This window comes from Microtus oregoni, unplaced genomic scaffold (assembly GCF_018167655.1).
Source record: "Microtus oregoni isolate MIOR12 unplaced genomic scaffold, Mior012 000017F_ref0000208, whole genome shotgun sequence".
Taxonomy (NCBI): Eukaryota; Metazoa; Chordata; class Mammalia; order Rodentia; family Cricetidae; genus Microtus; species Microtus oregoni.
In genome coordinates, this window is record NW_024543076.1 from 1601794 (window position 1) to 1622586 (window position 20793).

General features: G+C 41.1%; 1 protein-coding gene across 2 annotated transcripts in view; it reads right to left on the reverse strand.

The window, feature by feature from the left end:
- Tgfbr1 (transforming growth factor beta receptor 1) overlaps positions 1-20793 on the reverse strand; it is a 52705-nt gene that overhangs the window by 14591 nt on the left and 17321 nt on the right. The window contains exons 2-4 of one of the 2 annotated variants that reach the window (XM_041667532.1): positions 12375-12620; positions 6529-6759; positions 3573-3803 (exon numbers count right to left, since the gene is read on the reverse strand). In XM_041667532.1, coding sequence (XP_041523466.1) covers positions 3573-3803; positions 6529-6759; positions 12375-12620 — 708 coding nt within the window. Of the gene's footprint in view, positions 1-3572; positions 3804-6528; positions 6772-12374; positions 12621-20793 lie in introns of both variants that reach the window. The other variant, XM_041667531.1, reaches the window with a different exon arrangement.

Below are 20793 nucleotides of genomic sequence, written 5' to 3' on the forward strand. Positions count from 1 at the left end.
GTTTTTTTCTTGGTATGGGCGCATCAGCAGCTCGTGTGCGTGTCTGCTGCATGCATAACTGTGTTCGGAAAGGCCTAACACACAACAGATAGAGAAGATGCAGGAAAGGGAGGTTTCCTGAGGTATCCACCAGGGAAGAAGGAAGAGGGAAAAGACTATACATACAAAGAGGGCAGCCCAAGGGACAGAGAGACGACTCAGAAGTTAAGAACACATACTGCTTTTGAGGAGATCAGAGTTCAATTCCCAGCACCCTACTGGGCAGCTTACAAGTGCCTGAAACCCAGCCCCAGGACAACCTATGCATTTGGCTTCTTTGGTCACCTGTACTCAAGCACACATATCCACACACAGATATAATTAAAAATAAATCTGTTTATGTTGTTCTGTTTAAGGCTGGCCTGGGCAAAACTAACCAAATCAAGAGGATGAAGATAAAGAAAAAGAGAACTGAGGTAAGAAGCATAGGTTGTGCCCTAATAAAGAAAAAGGGATGAGGGAAAGTCAGTAGGGTCAGTTAGTTCTCATCGTGACCACCAGATGACAGCATCCACCTGACTGCTGCTTGAATAAATGACACTTCAGGGCACAACAGGTTCAGCGGTTAGCACCTGTGTGTCCTAACCTGGACCATGCCTGATGGAGCCTAAAAGAAGTTTCAGTTTCAAGTGCAAACAGCCACCACCATAGTAGAACCTGGAATCACAAACTTGGTAAGTCTTTAAGGGAACAATCATTGTTTGTAGAACCAGAGCCTTTTTTACAAATCAGCCAGAAGAGTAAGATTGAGCAAACAAGCAAATAGTAAAAAATAGGAGCAGGCTGGTATTGACACACATTGTTATCTCAGCACTGGGGATGGAATGAGGAAGATCATGAGTTCAAAGCCAGCTGAAGCAATCTTAAAAAAAAAACAAAAGAAAATATAAACGAAAATTATAAAAATACAGTAAGAAAAATGCTGTCTTGAGAATTGGGTGAGTAAACTAAGCAATCAAAATAGAAGAAAGCTGAGCGCCAAGGGCAGTCAGACTTTGATCATTACTTTAGTTTACTTCTCTGTTTTTTAATTAAATACTAACTTGTTAGGAGGATAATCGCTGCTAACTATCCATTACTGTTTCCACCACCATAAGCCTCCCCATGTCACAGCCTAAGAAGTTTAGGAAACCAATGAAAACCAATCAGAATGGGCCTCTGTAGTGTAATCTTTTTAGCTTATGTGTTCTTTTTTTGTTTTGTTTTGTTTTTGTTTTGAGACAGGGTTTCTCTGTAGCTTTGGAGCCTGTCCTGGAACTAGCTCTTGTAGACCAGGCTGGCCTCAAACTTACCAAGATACACCTGTCTCTGCCTTCCGAGTGCTGAGATTAAAGGTGTGTGCTACAACCACCCAGCCTGTGGTGTAATCTTAACTGTTAACTTGATTGTATTTAGGATGATGCTTCAGAGACAAACCTCTAGGTGTCGTCTGTGAGGGTGGTTTCCGAGAGGTTTAGATTAGGTGAGGAGACCCACCTTCAATATAGACAGCACTACATTCCATGGCTGCATTAGTAGGAAAAAGGGGGTCAGGCACCACCCTCTATTTCCTGACTGCAGATGCAATGTGACCAGCTCCTACGTGCTGCTACCTCCATGAACAACAACAACAAAAAATCCTTCCTTCCCAAAGTTGTTTTTGCCCCAATAATGACATAAACTAATACAGCCTCTAAATTTAATGCATGCTAAAATAAACAAAAAAAAATACAGGATGCCAAAAGAAATTGTAAAACCCCTCATAGCACCACCTGACATTAGAAAAAGGGAAGGAGAGCCTACTTTCAAGTCTCACCAAGACACAAATGACAGTCATTGCTGTGGTTTTCGCTGTTGTTTGTTTTTAATAGGAAAGCAGGAAATACACTAGATTTGGGACTAGGATGTCAAGTTAGGTCAAATGTTGGAGGGGCAACTGTGGCATAAGGTACTACCTAACTGAAGCCATGAAACACAAGCAGGGTCTGAGGTGGCTGCTGGCAGTCACCCCTCACTCTGACTTACAGGTGCAGCTTCCTTGCCCCTGGAGCACGGGCCTTGACACCTTACACTGGCACTACACTGTCCCTAGTGTTCATGTGGTTCCAGCAACAAGGCAATTCAGCAGAAAACTCTTTGGTTTATCTGAGTTTCCTTACAGTACTGAAGAATTATTTAATCCCTGCCAGGTCAGAAAAGAATACACTCACAAATTATTTTTACTCTCCCCAAAAATAAGGCCATTGTAGATGGAGATAGAGCAGAATTGTAAAGCATTTGTCTAGCATGTACAAGGAGGGCCCTGGGCTTGAAACTAGAAAATTTAGTGAGGGAAGCTGGTCTACCGTGAACACAACACCGTGTGTGTGTGTGTGTGTGTGTGTGTGTGTGTGTGTGTTGGTCTACACTGAGATGACCTACTAACCCAGCACTGTGTGTGTGTGTGTGGGGGGGGAAGTGTTGGTCTACACTGAGATGTCCTACTAACCCAGCACTGTGGGGGTGGGGGGGAGTAGGGAGAGTGTTGGTCTACAATGAGATGACCTACTAACCCAGTACTGTGTGTGTGTGTGTGTGTGTGTGTGTGTGTGTGTGTGCTGGTCCACACGGAGATGTCTTACTAACCCCAGTACTGGGCAGGGGTGGGGAGGTGGGGACAGACAGATGGACTGATCTAATACCGAGATGTCCAATCAATCATTGCACTGGGTGTATGTGAGGGGCCTGGTCTGTACTGAGAAGTCTTATTGGACTCATCTCAAATTCTAAACCACCTATTTTTAGTTTTTTTCCTTCTATTTTATGACTATATTCAACTAATGGCCAACTTTAAAATAATAAAAGTATACAGCATTTTTATAGCTTTTTTCTATTTTACAAATCAATAAAAGATCTAGAAATATACTACCATGGGCCAGCAAGATGGCACAGTGGGTAAAGATCCTTACTGCCAATCCAATCCTGATAACTTGAGTTCAATCCCTGGAATCCACATGGCGGAAAAAAAGACTCTAACAAGTGGTCCTCTGACTTCCACACGTGTACAGTGGCACACAAAATACATATTTAAAATATATTGTCATGATGTTCTATTTCTAAAAGATTGTATTTGACCTAATCAATATTACCTTTATAAAAAATACCTATTTCTCATCAAATCCAAGAGTGTTTATTTAGTAGTCATTTCTGCTAAAACAAAGCTTTTCTAGACTTTGTTTTATTCCACTAAAAGTAAGGAAATGGGACTTGGGAGATGGCTCAACTGGTGACACGCCTGTCATACATGACTCCCAGCATCCACGTAAAATCCAGATGTGGTAGTGCAGACCTGTAATCCCAGAGCTGGGCAGACGGATAGATCCCCAAGACGTCTAGCAGATCAGTCTACACAAACAGCTATGTTCCAGGTTCAGTGAGACCCTATCTCAAAAATTAGGTGGAGAATGAGTGTAGAGAGAGCCAGCATCATCCACATGCATGTACCCCTACACAAGTGTGCACGCACACGCACGCATACACACAGGTGCGCGCATGAGAAAAGAAACATCAGTAACCTTTGTTGTCTGCTGCTATAAATCCCAGGATGTTTTCATGGCGTAACATCACAGTCTGATAAATCTCTGCCTCCCGGAACCACGAACGTTCTTCCCTAGAAGAGAATATCTTCACAGCAACTTCTTCTCCCCGCCACTTTCCTCGCCAAACTTCTCCAAACCGACCTTTGCCGATGCTTTCTTGTAACACGATGGTTCTGGCGATTGTTCTCTGAACAAGCAGTGGTAACCCTAAATACAAAGATAAGTACAGCGTAATCACCAACAGCCCACACCTCACAGGTGACAGCAGGCAGCGCAGACAGGGGTGGGTACTGTTCCTCAATGTTTACCTTATTGGAAAAACAGACTACGTTTGCCTCCCCAACTCCAAAAAATGAAAAAGGAAAAAACAATAGCAAATATAGAAAAAAAAATCAGAGACACCTGTCATCTGGACATAACTCAATTTGCCAAGTCCTTTCACACCCCTTAGACCCCCCCACTCCAATCTCATTTGAACTTCACAGTCACTCACTGACTCGCACTGCTCGTTGCTGTGACTTTAAGGATGGACGACCTCAAACAGGCAACATCAGCTGCACAGTCAGTGCTAGCAAACAATGGAGATTAAGTTTTTGCGTGGAGAGGTTCAAAAGGAAGGGGAAGCTCTGAGACAACAGAACTCCTGGTGGCCCCAGATGCACAAGGGAAGTAGAAAGAGAAAGAGTAACTCCACCCTCCAATTCATACAGCCACATTTCAAAGGCAAATAAACAGACCTCTGCTAGAAATCAGCTGTCATCTGGATGGTGATGCCTTGAACCCTTCCAGTGGGCTTGTGAACATGAGCTGTTGTAATTTTCCTGGGTGTAAGTTCAGCAATAAGAGAACAGATCCAAGAGACTAATTACAAATGGTCTGTAATCACCCTAGTTTTCAGCAACTTTGTCCCTTACTTATTGTGGATCCGGATTCCTTGTGAGGAGATTTTTCTTTGAGAACCATTTGCATTAACTCAGAATCAGTGGAGAAACCTGCAAAGTCCTAACATACTTTCTGTCTACTTCTTCCCTAAGTTTGTCCTATCTCCAGCACTCCAGCCCAGCCCAGCCCAGCTGGCTCTCTTTCACAGGGGACTACCTAAGGGGTCCCTATGGCTGCTTTGGAAGACCTGGCTTCATGCACAAGTTTTCATATGTTCTAACAGTCAGAAAAAGAACACACTACTGAGTATTCATCGCCATATTTTTACCAAAGGCCATAGTAGGTCTTTGTAGAATCAGCTTCCTCAAGAACTTAAATGAGTGATAAGGTATGCATACCTACCAATATGTATTAATTTCCTTACAATAAAGACATTATTACATGTGTTCCAAGCATTAATGTGGTTTTTGTGCTTCAGAGTAATACTATTCCTCAGTCACAACTGCTTTAAAGTTCTTCTACTATCATTTATTTTAAAATCAGTCAGATTTTTGTTTCAAAATCTTCATAATGGCCATAAATTTTGCCCTTATTTAAAACCAACCAATAGTTTTTAAAGTATAGTATGACACATTCAAGATCTCAGTAAACCACTTTTAAGTATTTTTTCCAAAAGTATCTGTTCTGTATTTCTATATTAGGAAACAGAAGCCTAAAGAGGAAATATGGATCGACCAAAGTTATAGAGATTATGTCAGAATCTAGACCTGTTGACTGATAGCTACACATCAAATTCCAAAATTGTAAAGCAGACACACTTCTCTTAGTCTTCTTCTAACTACAAGCAAGAAAAAATAAAACGTAATTTCCTTTGATTTAAAAAATATTATTGCCAGGTGGTGGCGGCACACGCCTTTAATCCCAGCACTTGGGAGGCAGAGGCAGGCAGATCTCTGTGAGTTCGAGGCCAGCCTGGTCTACAAGAGCTAGTTCCAGGACAGGAACCAAAAGCTACGGAGAAACCCTGTCTCAAAAAACAAAAAATACTATTATGCAAAATTCTATCTCAAGATGATTCTGGCAATCAGGCAGTCTATTTCTGAGTCCACAAAAAACAAAAAACAAAACTAAGAAAAGCAAACATCATAGTACATTCACTAATAGGATTATTATTTTTATTTGTTTCTTTGTTTTAAATTCTCTTAAATATAAAAAGCTACTAAAAATGCAATAGTTTAATTTTAAAATTAGACAATAAACTGGACTGGCCCACTGACTCAGTGGATGAAGGTACTTGTCTGATAACCTGAGTTTGTTCCCTGGGATTCATATGGTGGAAGGAAAGGCCCAACTACTAATGGTCCTCTGACCTCCCATGTGCACTGTGGCTGACAGGCAGGTAGACAGGCATGTGCATGAGACAGACAGACAGGCAGGCAGGCAGACAGGGGCAGACACACACAAGTTTACATTACAATAATAATTTCATATCACCAAAAAAGGCAAATAACCTTCAAAATTCCAGAACTACAGAATGGTAACTGTATCTCTTAATGGCAACTCTATCTTTTTAAGAATGGTGTTCTATCTGGGCGGGAGTGTTGCATGCCTTTAATCCCAGCACTTGGGAGAGGAGCAGGTGGAGGCCAGCCTGCTCTGCAGAGAGAGTTCCAAGACCAGCCAAAGCTAAACAGAGAAACTCTGTCTCAAAAAATAAAATAAAATGAAATAAAATAAAATTTTACTTTCTACCTCCTAAGCTCACAAAAAGCCAAGTATCATTCTATAGGAGAGGATACTTTGAAGTCTATACAACTGTGGAAGTGACTGATTTATTTCAATGGTAAAAGCAAGCTCTAATTTATCTACATTAATCTATGCAGTCAGACAGACACCAAGCTCAACAACCTTCATTAGGCTGAAATCTGGAATAGCATTCACAAGATCCCAAAGTTTTAGCAAATTAAACCAGATGCCTCAACCAGCTAATTAAAATAATTAGCAAAAGTGATTCACTAAGATATCTTAAGAAAAGGTAAACTGACATTACCTGATCCAGATCCTGATGTTGTCATATCATAAATTAAATCTTTTAAGGTGGTGCCCTCTGAGATGAAAGGGCGGTCTAGTGACGGGTCCTCTTCATTTGGCACGCGATGATGAATGACTGTGCGGTTATGGCAGATATAGACCATCAGCATAAGTGCAATGCAGACGAAGCAGACTGGACCAGCAATGACAGCTGCCAGCTCCACAGGACCAAGGCTGGGAGACTGCTTTTCTGAAAAAGGTCCTCAAATGAAACAAACATCAACAAGGACAAAAATAATGTAGGTGGCACCCACATTTTCCAAACTCTCCATATTTCCCAAGTATCCAGGGCTATCACTTAGGCAGAGAGCCTCACACACAGGGCTCACAGCCAGAACAAGCTCCCTGTTCTGTCTTCTTTCTCCCCGGTCTCCCATTTTGGACCTTCAGCTGTCAGGACCCTACTACTCTCCTGGTGCATCCCCAGCCCATCTTCTAGTTCATCACTGAGTTGGTCAGCAAACCAGCCTCCTAGACCTCCCTCCCCACTGTCACCTCAAATTAACTAGTAAAGGAACCAACAATTTGAAACAATGTCCAGCAACTCAATTGTTTTATAAAGCACTCTCGTCTTCTTATTCCAAGTCTATAACAAGTTTATAGCAGAGGAAAAAAATACACAAATATAGTTAATAAAGTCCTTACAAATTATCTATTTCCTCGTGATCCTGCAAAGGCTCATATTGTGTGTGTGTGTATACCAACTTTTAAAAGCCAAAACACTTCCTTGTTTACTTTTATTTTCTATTCTAGTTATTTATTTATTCATTTATTTATTTTTATTTTTAAACCCTCCCACCCTTTTTTTTGTGAGAAAGGGTTTTACCATGTAGTTCATTCAGGCTGGCCTCAAACTTGGAATTCCTCTGCCTTCCAGCACTGGGAACAGAGCCTTGTTTTTGAAATAGTTTGTGCATACACATTCTTTTCTTTTCTTTTTTGGTTTTTCGAGACAGGGTTTCTCTGTGGCTTTGGAGCCTGTCCTGGAACTAGCTCTGTAGACCAGGCTGGTCTCGAACTCACAGAGATCCACCTGCCTCTGCCTCTCGAGTGCTGAGATTAAAGGCGTGCGCCACCATCGACCGGCATACACATTCTTTCTAAACTATTTTTGCCATCTGTATTTTTAATTACATTCCAATTATTTTTTTTATTTTTTTACAATTTTATTTTTATTGAGCTACATATTTTTTTCCTTTTCCTTCCCCTTCCAAATATTTTCTTAAACTCTCTTATTAATTAATATTTGCTCATTTCAAAAACACATTAATACACACACATATATATGTCAACAATTAAAGAAAAGAAGGCAATGAGTTTAAAAGAGAGATGGAAGAAAGTATATGAGACGGCTTGGAGGGAGGAAAGGGAAGGGAACTATGATATTATAATCTCAAATGTAGTATTTGGAAATATATTCATTATAATTACCAAGCTTTAATTGGTTCACGGCTCCCCACCATATTTTTTCATTCTTGACATCGTCATTTAGAATAATTTCTTATCATATAGAATTTTATTTCTAGCAATTTCTTTCAGGAAGAGTACTTAAATTCTTATAGACTGCATATTTAATTAGTTATGTGAAGACAGCTGTTACCTCTGAATATGAAAAGTCTTGAGTTACTTTAAGAATTTTGGCGACAACCATTTGCAGCATTTTACTGTTCCCTGAAACTTGAATAAAGTGGCAAATCTGAGCATTTTCCTCCTTTATAGATAACCAGTGTTAAGTGCACTGATGCTTTTTTTCCCTCATACTTAAAGATTACACTGAGCCGGCAAGGTGGCTTGTAGGGGAAAATGTCTATTACTGAGTCTAATAACCCCAGGAACCCCAAAAGAGAGAACCAACTCCTACAAGGTGTCCTCTGATACACACACACACACACACACACACACACACACACACACACACACTTAAAAATACAGGCAAGATGGCTAAGTGGGTAAAGGCACTTGCCACTAAGCCTGGCAACATCAGTTCAATTCCCAGAATACACGTGTGGAAATAAAATACGTCCCCAAAAGTTGTCTTCCAACTCTCTCTCTCTCTCTCTCTCTCTCTCTCTCTCTCTCACACACACACACACACACACACACACACACACACACACACACGGTGGCACATGTGCACCAGCACACCAGTATATATACACAAAATAAACAAATAAATAAATGTTAAAAACTAATTTAAAAACTGTTAGTAAAAAAAAAATCCATTTTCTCTTTGGTTAGACATACCAGTGCCTGCACCTCTCTCACACACAACCACGCACAGTTCCTATGGATATACTCACATGTACACTGGATACAGAGTATCAGCTCAGAGAGAAGACATGGTAGGAGACTGGAAGGGCTTGGGGATCTCCTCCATAAGGGCTGACTCACTAGACACCAGAGTCTGGTCTCTTGTGTTTCAAGAGCTCTCCCAGTGCAGTGTGTGGAAGTTGCAGGAAATAGTCTTCCTACCCACCCATACACAGTGGCACAGACACAGCACATGCAGACTTATGCACACACAGATAAATAATTGTAGTTTAAAGCTGTTAAAGAAAACGAATTTTTAATAATTTTATGAATTTCATTAATCGTAATTAATATTATTTTCTGTAGGCTCTTCTGCCATTTTCTGGATTTCTAATAAGCACTTTGGACTACCTAGCTCTATCTTCAACCTCTCATTAAACCTATTTGTACAGTAACTGGTTCTCTTAATCTTTAATTATGGTTTAATGTTCTCACTTATAGTCAATAACTGAAAACTGAAAGTTCTTTGCTAATAAGTGGTAGCCTAAAGCACAGGAGGAAAACTAATCCAACTTATCCATCCAGGTGACATCTTTTCAAACAATTGAGTCTTTTGCAACTTTTAGCAACAACTTTTGAAGCACTGAATCTTTTCTTTTGTTACATTTTTGCTGCTTGCTAACTGGAACCAGAAATGAGGTGAGTTCTCCACAGGGTTCTATAAATTTCCACTTCAGTATTTCAAATTTAAATAATAGAAATAAGAAATTCAGGAATTGTCATTTTCTTTGCCATATTATAACTATAGATGCCTATATAATTGTCACAAAGAAATCACAGGCCAGCAGAGTCACAGAGTCTAACCACAGAGAGCTTCATTAGCTTGCTACAACTATGAGGAAGCTACATCCCTGCTGTGCCTGGTAGGCCTGGCCTCTTTCCTGAGCTACAGGTGTGCTTCCTACTTTAGTCAGCATGAGCTCTGAGGCCCTGAGTACTGGAACCAGGTGCTTCTAAAAAGAGAATCTAACATTTGCTCCTGTAGCAACCCATCCCTAGTTGTAGGGTTAAGTCAGCCCCTTTAGGGGGCGGGGTTTGCCTCGGGCGTTTGTTGATGGATAAATCGAGCACGCAGAGGCTGCGCCCTCCCCTTTTTTCCTGCCTCCTGGGAAAACGGCTCCACGCTGGAACCTCGGTTCTGTAAGTTTGTTTATATATTAAAACATATATATATATATATTCTTTAATATCTGCCTTTGCAATTATTTACGCCGTTACATTTGGCGCCCGCCCCGTGGGGCTTTGCCGAGACCCGGCCCAAATTGGAGTCTCTTGGGGCCACCGCTCCTAGCAGCGGGCGCAGACTGTACACTTTCAGCCGGTCCGACTCGACTACGGCTGGGGACACAGCTGAGATTCTGAGCGACTCGATTTTCCCTGCTGCTTGCTAGAGAATCAAGCGGGACGGGAGAGCTAGCACTCCCCGGTGGTTTGAAATCTTTGAAATCGGCAGCGCCTCTGTAACAGCATGATCAGTCTCTGTTCCCCTCCCACCTCCGCAGGCGCTCGGGTCACGTGACGGCGGCCCTGCGAGCCGGCTCAAACACGCCCGGTCCTTTTGATTTGTTCACTTTGGCAGCTTTCTCTTTGTTCCCTTTCTGGCCCAATTGCTACTTATCAGCCTGGGATGTCTGCTCTAACTTTGCTTTTGAGTCATTTATTTCAGACTTAGGCCACGTGGACTCAAGTGGACTCTTTCGCCACCACTGGCAGGAACCGGTCATTGCAGGTAAAAGAATTTTTCTTTTACAAATAAAATGTCTAAGAACGTGACGGTCTTAGATTTCAATAGCTTTTTTGAATGTTACCATGTGGGATATTTTACAAGAGATGTCTATCACCCCACATCTATGGATATTTCTGGGATTAGTAGTTCTCCTTGGCACTATATGTTTTGACAATAGAAATACGATCAAGTCTCTTAAGACAGAGGTTGAACGTTTAAAAACTATTGAGAGTGACAACAATCTTCTCAAGAATCAGCTTGAAGTTCTCCAGAAAGAGAACAGATCTTTGTTTAACATGACTCGGTTAACTGAGCAAAACTTAGAAAAGATACAGGCTGATGTTAAGGAGAAATTCATTACTATAGAAGAAGGAACAGCTGCTTTGGATCCTTTGCAATTATTTACGCCGTTACACCTAGTTCTTAAATTGAAGGCTAGCACAGGATTTTTACTAGTCTGGTGTCATTTACACACACACACACACACACACACACCCCAGATGTGGAGGTCAGAGTTCAACCTTTGGAAGTCTGTCTCTAAGTACTGGATTACAAGGGACTCTTGTCTCAAACAAACAAAAACTGACAATATCAATACAGGATTTTTTTTTAAAAAACAAAGTAAAAGCATTCTTATAGCTGTAGGGTTTACTATGTCTAAAAATCAAGATGCAAATTCAATGTCTGATTATATATACACACAAGGGGGGAGAGAAGTGGGGAGAGAGGGAGGGAGGGAGAGAGAGAGAAAGACAGACAGACAGACCAACTGACCTACCTTCAGGTCTTACTATGCAGCCCTGGCTGGCCTCAAATTCATAAAGTTCTTCTTGCTTCTGTCCCCTGAGTTCTGGGAATAAAGGTGTGTGCCACCATGCCTTTACCTTCCCCTCCCTTCCTTCCTTCCTTTTCTTCTGGTATTCACCCTTTCATTAATCCTGCTAGCATTAATATAGTTTTTCTCCCATTTTATATTCCTTTGACTATTAAAATAAAAATCTAGGACTTAAAGAAAGTGGCAAATTTCTATGTAATTCAGAATATTAAAGTAAAAATTACTGGCTACGCCAGGACCAAGTACTATTATTTTATGTGCATAGGTGTTCTGCCTACATGTCTGTGCACCAGAAACATAACATGCTTGAGGGGGGTCAGAAGTGGGCATCAGATCCCTTGAACTGGAATCACAGATAGTTGTGAGGTACCATAGGGGTGCTAGAAATTGAATCTGGGTTTTCTGGAGAAGGAACAAGTACTCTTAACTGCTGAGTCATCTTTCTAGCCCTTCCAGGACCTTTAAAAAAGTATTAAATACATGGCTTTACACGACATCATACAGACCATAAACAAGGTTAAAAAAAATTTACAAAATGAAAACATCTAGACTGCTTAGTGTGCTTGATTTCTGCCCATTAAAAGGCTGTTGACTGGACTGCCCTTAAGATGTAGGCACAGCATACAAGGAAGGAGAATTCACTCTGGGGACAAGGTAGAGGAAACCCTAAGGACATGCTCCCCTATGAGATTCTAGAGTTCACTTTGAAGAGGCTACCCTTGCAGGCATAGCAGACCTCCCTGAGTTTCCTAACAACACACACCCAGGAGTCAGGACCCTGGCTACTCCTAATTCTACAACTGTGGGCAGGTCACTTTCTGCTTCTACCTTCAACAATATGAGCTTGGTGACTTCTGTGAACACAGTCCAGAAGCTTTTCTTTTAGCATCTTGGAGGACGGAAGGGAGGGAGGGGTGCTAATACAACAACTTACCTGTAGTGGGGAGTTCTATTTTATTGCAGTGATCTTGATTGCAGCAATATGTTGTCGTAACAGCGCCTGTTTTTGAAGATGGTGCACAAACAAACGGCCTGTCTCGAGGAATTAGGTCAATTTCAGCTATACACATACTGTTGTGTATAACTTTATCTGTGGTCTCTGTGACCGAGACAAAACAGAGGCCATCCGTCTCACAGGTAAAATTGTCTTTTGTACAGAGGTGGCAGAAACACTGTAATGCTGAAGAAAAAGAAAAAAAATTTATTAGGAAAAAGAATCCCAAGGTTCAGTTTAAAAGTTCAACATTACAACTATTAGTATATTTTTGATCTATTATAACACAATTTATGTACTACTCAAATAGCAAACATATTACTCTTAGAATGTCCAAGAATCACATAAAATAGAAGCCAAGGTAATTTAATGAAATTTCAACCTAGACTTTTACCCACCCCTCCATCTGCTTCCTAGAAAAGAATTATACGAAATTTCTTCTAGATAAGGCAAGAATTTGCTCTCCCATTTCAAACAAGGTACAGTTATAGTTGTTCCTAGCCCTAAATTAGACATCCACATATACCCACCTCCCATCCCTCACAAGTGATTGGGAATCAATGTCTAAAAGTACTGCCACAAACTCAATACAGCCTAGAAATGCCTTTTCAGTAGATTCGTGGCAATGAATAGAAAGAGATGCATATTGAGCCACAGGTTTTCTACTCACTCTTGCAAATCCTAAGACATATATATCTTCTAACTGTTATGGGGCAGACTATTCCAGCCACATGGGCAAACTAGCTACATGCCCACTACACCTATTAAATCTTTGTGGCTCAACTCTAGGAATGATCCCTTTATGGAAGTATCTGCTGTCGTCAACATTTTCCCATATACACACCAATATCCTCTAGTGAGATTAAGTGCTTCCCCAAAGTAATACATACAGCTTACCAAAAATGCTTTTATTATTTCCTCCTCTAAGAAAACCTAAGTTCTTTGAGGCCAGAGACTCATACCCATCTGAAAATTCACCACAGAGCCTTACGCCTGGCAGCAGTATTCAACTGCTTGCTGAATGAACAACACAGTAAGGGATCCAATTACTCACTGCCAAGGGAAAAGTCCAGTTAGGAAGAACGGTCAACAATGATGAGACCAGGGAAGTTTATTATATCTAGAAAGAGAGAAGCTAGGCAGACGGCAGGCCAGAAAAAGCTATCTTCCTAAATGGCTAGTGTGCTGTGCAGCAAAGTTTATTTAGCAGGCCAGCATAATCCCAAGAGTAACTGTCCTTGATGGGATCTGAGTGCTGAGCCTCTGGGATATACTCTCTGATAAGAATGTTTCTCTACAAGAAAGGCTTTGGGTCACATAGTACCAATTTGACCAAATAGTTTGCACTAACAATGTGATTCAGAGAAGAGACCTAATTTTGTTTGTTGGGATGGAGGCAGTAGGTCCTTAGCTCAGCTGCTATGCAGACCATAGACCTATAGACTGTGATAGTTAATCTAGATCAACAACCTGACTGGGCTGAGAACCACCTATGAGACTTGTAAAGCACACCTCTGAGGGCATTTCCAGGGAAGATTTGGGGTAGAGGTGAGGAGGGGTGGCTACCCTGAATGTGGGTATTACTGTCCTATGTTCTGGGGATCTGGAAATAGTAAAATGAGAAAAAATAGGGAGGGGGAGGGAGAGAGAGGGAGAGTCATTAAGGACAAAGGACGGTAATGCTCGACTCTCAGATACTTTGTCAAGCAATGAACAATCTCACTAATGGCCGGCAACTGATCCTCAGTAAAAGCCCTAGACACCAACCAAGGCTCAAGTGGGCTTTATTGGTTGGTTTGGACATGCTGTCACATGCCACTGCCAAGAGAATGAAGAGTTCTGCTCTACTAGAAGAAGGTGTGTTGTTTGGAGACCCTGAACTAATATGAAGCTAAACTCTTAACTCAGGAACACCATGTTTTTTTCTTGAACAGTTGCTTCAAAAGGTTGCTGCTGCAATCAGCACACTGTCTATTATCTTAACAGACTAACAAAGTGTTATTTTGATCATTATAAAAAAAATATTTTCAGAGCCAATGAGATGGCTCAGTGGGATACTTGCCACACAACCTGCTGATCTCAGCTCAATTCTCAAAACCCATATAAAAGATGGAAAGAAAAGATCAAGTTGTCTTCTCTACCACGTTCACTCCTTCATACACATAAATAGTAACAATAAATTGAAAGAATATTTTCCTTCTTCTTAGAGTTCAGCCATTTAACTTAACTCTACTCAAATATGAAGGGAATTCAAGAAAAATAAAGAGACAACACTTTTAGAAAGAGATAATAGTATGTCGGTTTTGGCGAAGAGTTTTAGTGCCTCTCTCTACCTAGTTAAACCCACCTCTCCTCTGCTTCTCACCCTTCAAGATCCTATTCAAAGACCCATTCCTCATGTGATCTCAAGTCCTCCCCTTCAGATAACTGGGGTCTGTTCCATGTGTTCTTATACCCCTCTGCACCCTTAAAGATGCACACCAACCTGTCTATAGTTGTCAGTGTCTCTCATTACGCTAGGAGGGGCTGCTTAGCTGTTTTGTTTTATTCTGGACCCTGAGGTAGTACCAAAAAATTATATTTGGTAGATGGTTTCCCATACAAGAGGTCACAAAGAAGAGAAAAGTACTGGGCAGTGGTGGCTTATGCCTTTAATCCCAATACTTGGGAGACATAGACAGGTGGATCTCTGTGAGTTCCAGACCAACCTGGCCTACAAAGGCTAGTTCCAGGATAGGCTTCAAAGCTACAGAGAAACCCTATCTCGAAAAACCACACACACACACACACACACACACACACACACACACACACACAGAGTCTATGAGTTACATACCCATTTTTATTCCAAAGATAATCCATCAATAATGATAAACATTCTGGATCCTGAGTAGCCACCATCGCCAAAAGCATTACAAAGCTTTCACTACTATTTTTACAGCTGTGTGAAAAGCTCATTCAGGTCAAATGTCCTTGTGGCACACTTTACACACAGACAGCTTCACAGTATGTATAGAGTAAAACCATACCAATAAAACTTAAAATACAAAATGCACCGGGTAATATAGACCTGGTAGACTCAAAAGAGCCAGTACCACAGGTGTCCTGAATCCATGCACACCCATACAAAGCCCTTCTTTGTAGGAAACCTTGCAAACATTAACTTGCAGTATATATGGCTATTAATATTCAATGATACTTTCTGTTCTCACTTTAGAAAACCATTTAGTAGAGACTTCAATAATAGTATAATACTAGCCCTATCTTTCAGTAAACGAAACATCTCATTAAAACTAATATTTGAGGAATGCTTGCTAGCAAGTGTTTTGGTTAGGTATGAGATGTCATTATCCTGAACTTACCAACAAGCCTTGAGGTCATTAATGCTATCTTGAACATTACTGATGAAAACAGCCGCTTGCAGCATTTATTATCACTGCAGTTAGAACAGTGAAACACATATAAAAATAAAATTGGACCTAAGGCCATTTTATTTCTACAATGAAATAGAAACATAAATTGTCATGCCAAATAATTATATTAATTTGCATTTTGCTCGATGCGGGATTCCCCTCTGTATGCTGTGAATACCATTGGTTAATAAAGAAACTGCTTCGAACCTATAGCAGGGCAGAACAGAGCTAGGCAGGGAAAATAAAACTGAATGCTGAAAGAAGGCAGTCAGGGAGAAGCCATGTAGCCCCATCAGAAAGAGACGCAGAACCTTGCCAGTAAGCCACAGCCACGTGGTGATACACAAATTAATAGAAATGAGTTAAATTAAGATGTAAGAGTTAGCCAATAAGAAGCTAGAGCTAATGGGACAAGCAGTGATTGAATTAATACAGTTTTTGTGTGGTTATTTCGGGTCTGAGCTGCTGGGCAGTCGGGAAATGAAGAGCAGTCTCCTACAACATTTTGCTATATTTTGTTATCTTTGTATTTAGTTTACAGATTAAGTGTATCATTGTAAATGAGCCCCAAACATTGTTTTATGCTTTCTAATTTCATGTCTACAATCTAAAGAACATTATGAAAAATACATTTTGCATTTTCCTTTCAAAGAGGTAAATATATGATGAAATTTTGAAAAAGCTGAAGGTTTCTCTTATTACTCTTTCAACAAGAAAGGTCACTAGACAAGATAAATAACATACAGCACAATCTTAGTTATGCAAAAATTTATCTCTTGAGACGATTTTAAAACTCCATTTTTCCAGTCTAAACCAGATGACTGAATACAGGATTTCTATTATATAACCTAGTAAATTATGAAAAATTAAAACAGAAACTTAATAGATTATTATAGACATATTTATTATCTCTCATTTCTTACAGGTTCCAGTCTGCAAGCTAAGCATGGTAGTGCACACTTGTAATTCTAGTGCTTAGGAGGCAGAGGCAAAAGGATTCCCAAATCCCAAAATGTGTAGCCTGACATACACAGCAAGACTGCTTCAAAAAAAGCAAAGGCTAGGGATATAGTCAGTGGTAAAGCAGCTCCCTACCACGTGCAAGGCCTTGGGTTCAATACTCACCACCTTATCTCACCTGAAACAAGAAGTAACTTTATTATTTACATCCAGCTCCTCGTTTACCTCATTCCCCCTTTTATTTTTTTCCCTTTACATGTATGTAAGAGTGCCTGTGTGAATATATGCCATGTGCGTATGGGTGACTGGGAAGGCCAGAAGGGGATGTTGTAGATTGTTGTGCACACCTGATTTGGGTGCTGCGAACAGAACTCAGGTCCTCTGGAGGAACAGTATGTGTTCTTAACCACTGAGCCATCTCTCCAGCCTCCACCTCCTTCCTCTTTTATTAAAATAAGGTCTTTGGGCTGGCAAGACAGCTCGGCAAGTAAAAGTGCTTGCCATGCAAGTCTGACAACATAACCTTGACTCCAAGAACCCAAGGTGGAAGGAGATGACCAACTCCCAAAAGTTGTTCTTTGGCCTCTCCTCACACAGTGACGCACATGCACCCATACCCATACACACCCCTGCACACACAAATAATATCTAGGTCAAAGTAGTGGTTGGCAAAACGGCTCAATGAATAAAGGCACTTCCTACCAAGTCTAGTAACCTTAGTTTATCCCCAGAAACCATATAGTAGAAGAAAACGGAGTCTTTTAAGTTGTTCTCTATCTACATGCATTTGCAGTGGCACACTTTTCTCTTACACACGTCACACTCCACATAAAAATATAATTAAAATATTTTTAATTAAACCAAGTCTTAGTTTCAATTTTTAAATCTTTCAAGTCAGTACACAAAGTAATGAAAGTTATCACTGCACTCACACATATGTATCATTATGCTATATTACAATTCATCCTCCATGTCCTCTCCTTATCACCTTTTCCTTCACAAATAGTCTCTTTTAAGTCACAGGTATTCCATTACCTTCTCACTTAGATCCTTCATATCCTCACAGTCCTGTTCTAAACCTATCCCACACACTTAAAATCCCACTCGCACATGAGAAGACATCTGTTTTTCTGTGTTTGGCTCACTTTAACATGATTTACAATTCTGTCCATTTTCCGACATGGACACAGCTGAACAAAATTCCACTGTATACGTGGACTGTATTAGTGCACTCATTGGCTTACGAACATCTAAGCTGGTTACATACATTGGCTGTTGTATACAGTGCAGCTATAAACATGAATGTGAATATCTCTTTTGTACTGACGAGTTTTATGTCAACTTGACACAAACTAGAGTCATCAGAGAGGAGGGAGTCTCAATTGAGAAAAAACCTCCATAAGATTAGGCTGCAGGGAAGCCTGTGCAGCATTTTCTTAACTAGTGACTGACGTGGGAAAGCTCCACCCATTGTGGGTGGAGCCACACATAGGCTGGTGGTTCTGGTTCTATAAAACAGCAGGCTGACCAAGCTAAGAAGAAGAAATCAGTAAGCAGCAGATAGATCTCCATGGCTTCTACATCAGTTCCTACCTCCAGGTTCCTGCCCTGCTTGAATTTCTGTCCTGACTTTTTCGATTGATAAACAGTGATGTGGAAGCATAAAACCCTTTCCTCCCTTTACAACAGCAATAGTAACCCTACCTAAGATAGAAAATGGTACCAGGAGTGGGGTTCTAGAGGAACAGAATATAAGGATGAATATTTTAAGTATATGGAATAGGCCTTCCAATTTGCCAACACTTACAGTTACTGAAGCCTCTCCTGGAAGCTTGGAGAATACTGAAAGCCCCTGGTGTGGACTATTCTACAAACTTAAGGAGACAGATGCATTTGATTATTGTGATTCACCAGTTGTGAGAGGCAAGAGATTTGGTGACTCTGTATATAGAACTTTTGACAATTTGTGGAAAAATAAGAAAAATTACGATGCCAGTCGTTTGCTTCTAATATCTCTGGCTTTAATTGACGAAGAAGAATGAGCTCCATGACAAAACGAACCAACCTAGCATCTCAGAATACAGTGAAAGACAACAATGGCCTGAGTGATAAACAGGACAGGAGGTTCCAGATGTACACAGTATAAAGGTCTAAGCTCTGTAAGAGAATCTTCTCTAGCAGTCACTGAGCTCAAGTTGTAGAAAATCAAACTACACAAAAACTGTATTAATTCAATCACTGCTTGGCCCATTCGCTCTAGCTTCTTACTGGCTATCTCTTACATCTTAATTTAACCCATTTATGACATTGTCAGTGGCAATGCCATCTTTTGGGTCCCACTTTGGACCCAACAATCCCAAGTTGCAATATTCTGTCTTGCCTTTCTGTCCTAGAAGTTGAACTGAGATGGTGTGTGTCCTATTCCTACCATCCCCCTGTCATTTTTGTGACTCTGTGAAGTATATTCAGATTTTAGAATGTTAAAAGTTCAAATGAAATGTGGGTCTCAGAATTGAAATTTTGCATAATCCCAGAGATTGGGGAATAGAAACCAAGTTGGACAGTATAGTAGAAAGGTACTAAACACTGAGTTTGGTTTTTATCTTTGCAATCAGTAACATAATCTCAGGCTGGGGTCTAAATGTGAAACTATCCAGTTGAGCCACATTTTTTTTATGTGTATGTATATATGTGGGCTGGACTCAGACTGGGTAAACACAAGGAGAACTGCCTGGTGTGCTGTACCCAGAGGCAGGAGATGGGGAGGAATGGCTATTCCTGACAAACAGAAACCACTTCACAAGTTTCTAAGGAATCCTGATTTTAGGCTTTTATTTATCTCCTAGCAATCCTTCTGTTTACCCAAGTTGTTCTTAATAATACTGTTCATTCTTTCAGATTCAAGGCAGAAAAGGAGTCTGCAGAGCCTGCAGTAGCTTCAGATCAACTAAAAAGAAAAAGGGCAAGACTTACAGGAATATGCTTCTAAACAGGGGACTCAGAAAACTGGAAAGAAAGATGGTGGAACGAAGCTACATGCACAGAGGATGACGGATCTATACCCTTTGTGGTGTCTCAGTCAGCAGGCTACACGCACAAAGGTCATGCCTGATGAGCGATGGGACTGCCAGTACAGATAGATGTGTGGCGGCCTGTTGCTCCTACAGAAACAGGTCATTATTAAACAGGACCAGTCCTAGGCCAGCTGGATGGAGCGATGCTGCTTGCCCTGCTGTGACTCCTGCCCACAGGAGCCAAGCACAAAGGTCGAGCCTGGGAGGGTGGGGCAGCAGTCACTGAGGGCAGGGAGGTGTGCAGCAGCCAGGAGCTTGGATAGAACCTGCCTAGCTGCAACATCACTCTGACACTGGGCAAGAGCGGGATATCCTAGATGAGTCTCGCCAATGGTCCAGTATTTATGGTGCTTCAGAAACCTTGAATCAATCCAATGACTCACTGAAATGAATATTTGCATATAAAGCTGTTGGGGCAAAAAAATATAGTGTGTGACAATGCCACTACTATGCACAAACATATGATGGAGAGGTAGGAAAGATGAAGAACAGAGCGGTGGTGAGCGGGCAATGGAGAGAGGCAGTGACGTGTGAGAAAAGACTGCGGTGGACGGGGACACGCCCTTGCTGAGTAGGGCCAAAAAGATGGTGTATAGCAGCCTGGGACTTGCACTCCAAACACATTGCCCAGCCCCAGGATCGTGCTTTGGTTCTGAGCAATGATTGGATGCCTGAGATGAAGAAGGGTTCATTTTCTGGTTTGGGCCTCCTCAAGATAACTCTATGGTCCATGCTGTCCCTAGAGGCCACGTTGGTATCTATGGTTCACTGCCCCAGGCTCTGTTGAAGTCCAAGGTTCATGTGGATGTCCATGGTCCTACAGCAGCCTGGAGGCTATGTTAATGTCTGTGACATGTAGTACCACCACAGGCCATGTGGGTGTCCGTGATCTGTGTGGATACACAAAGCTAT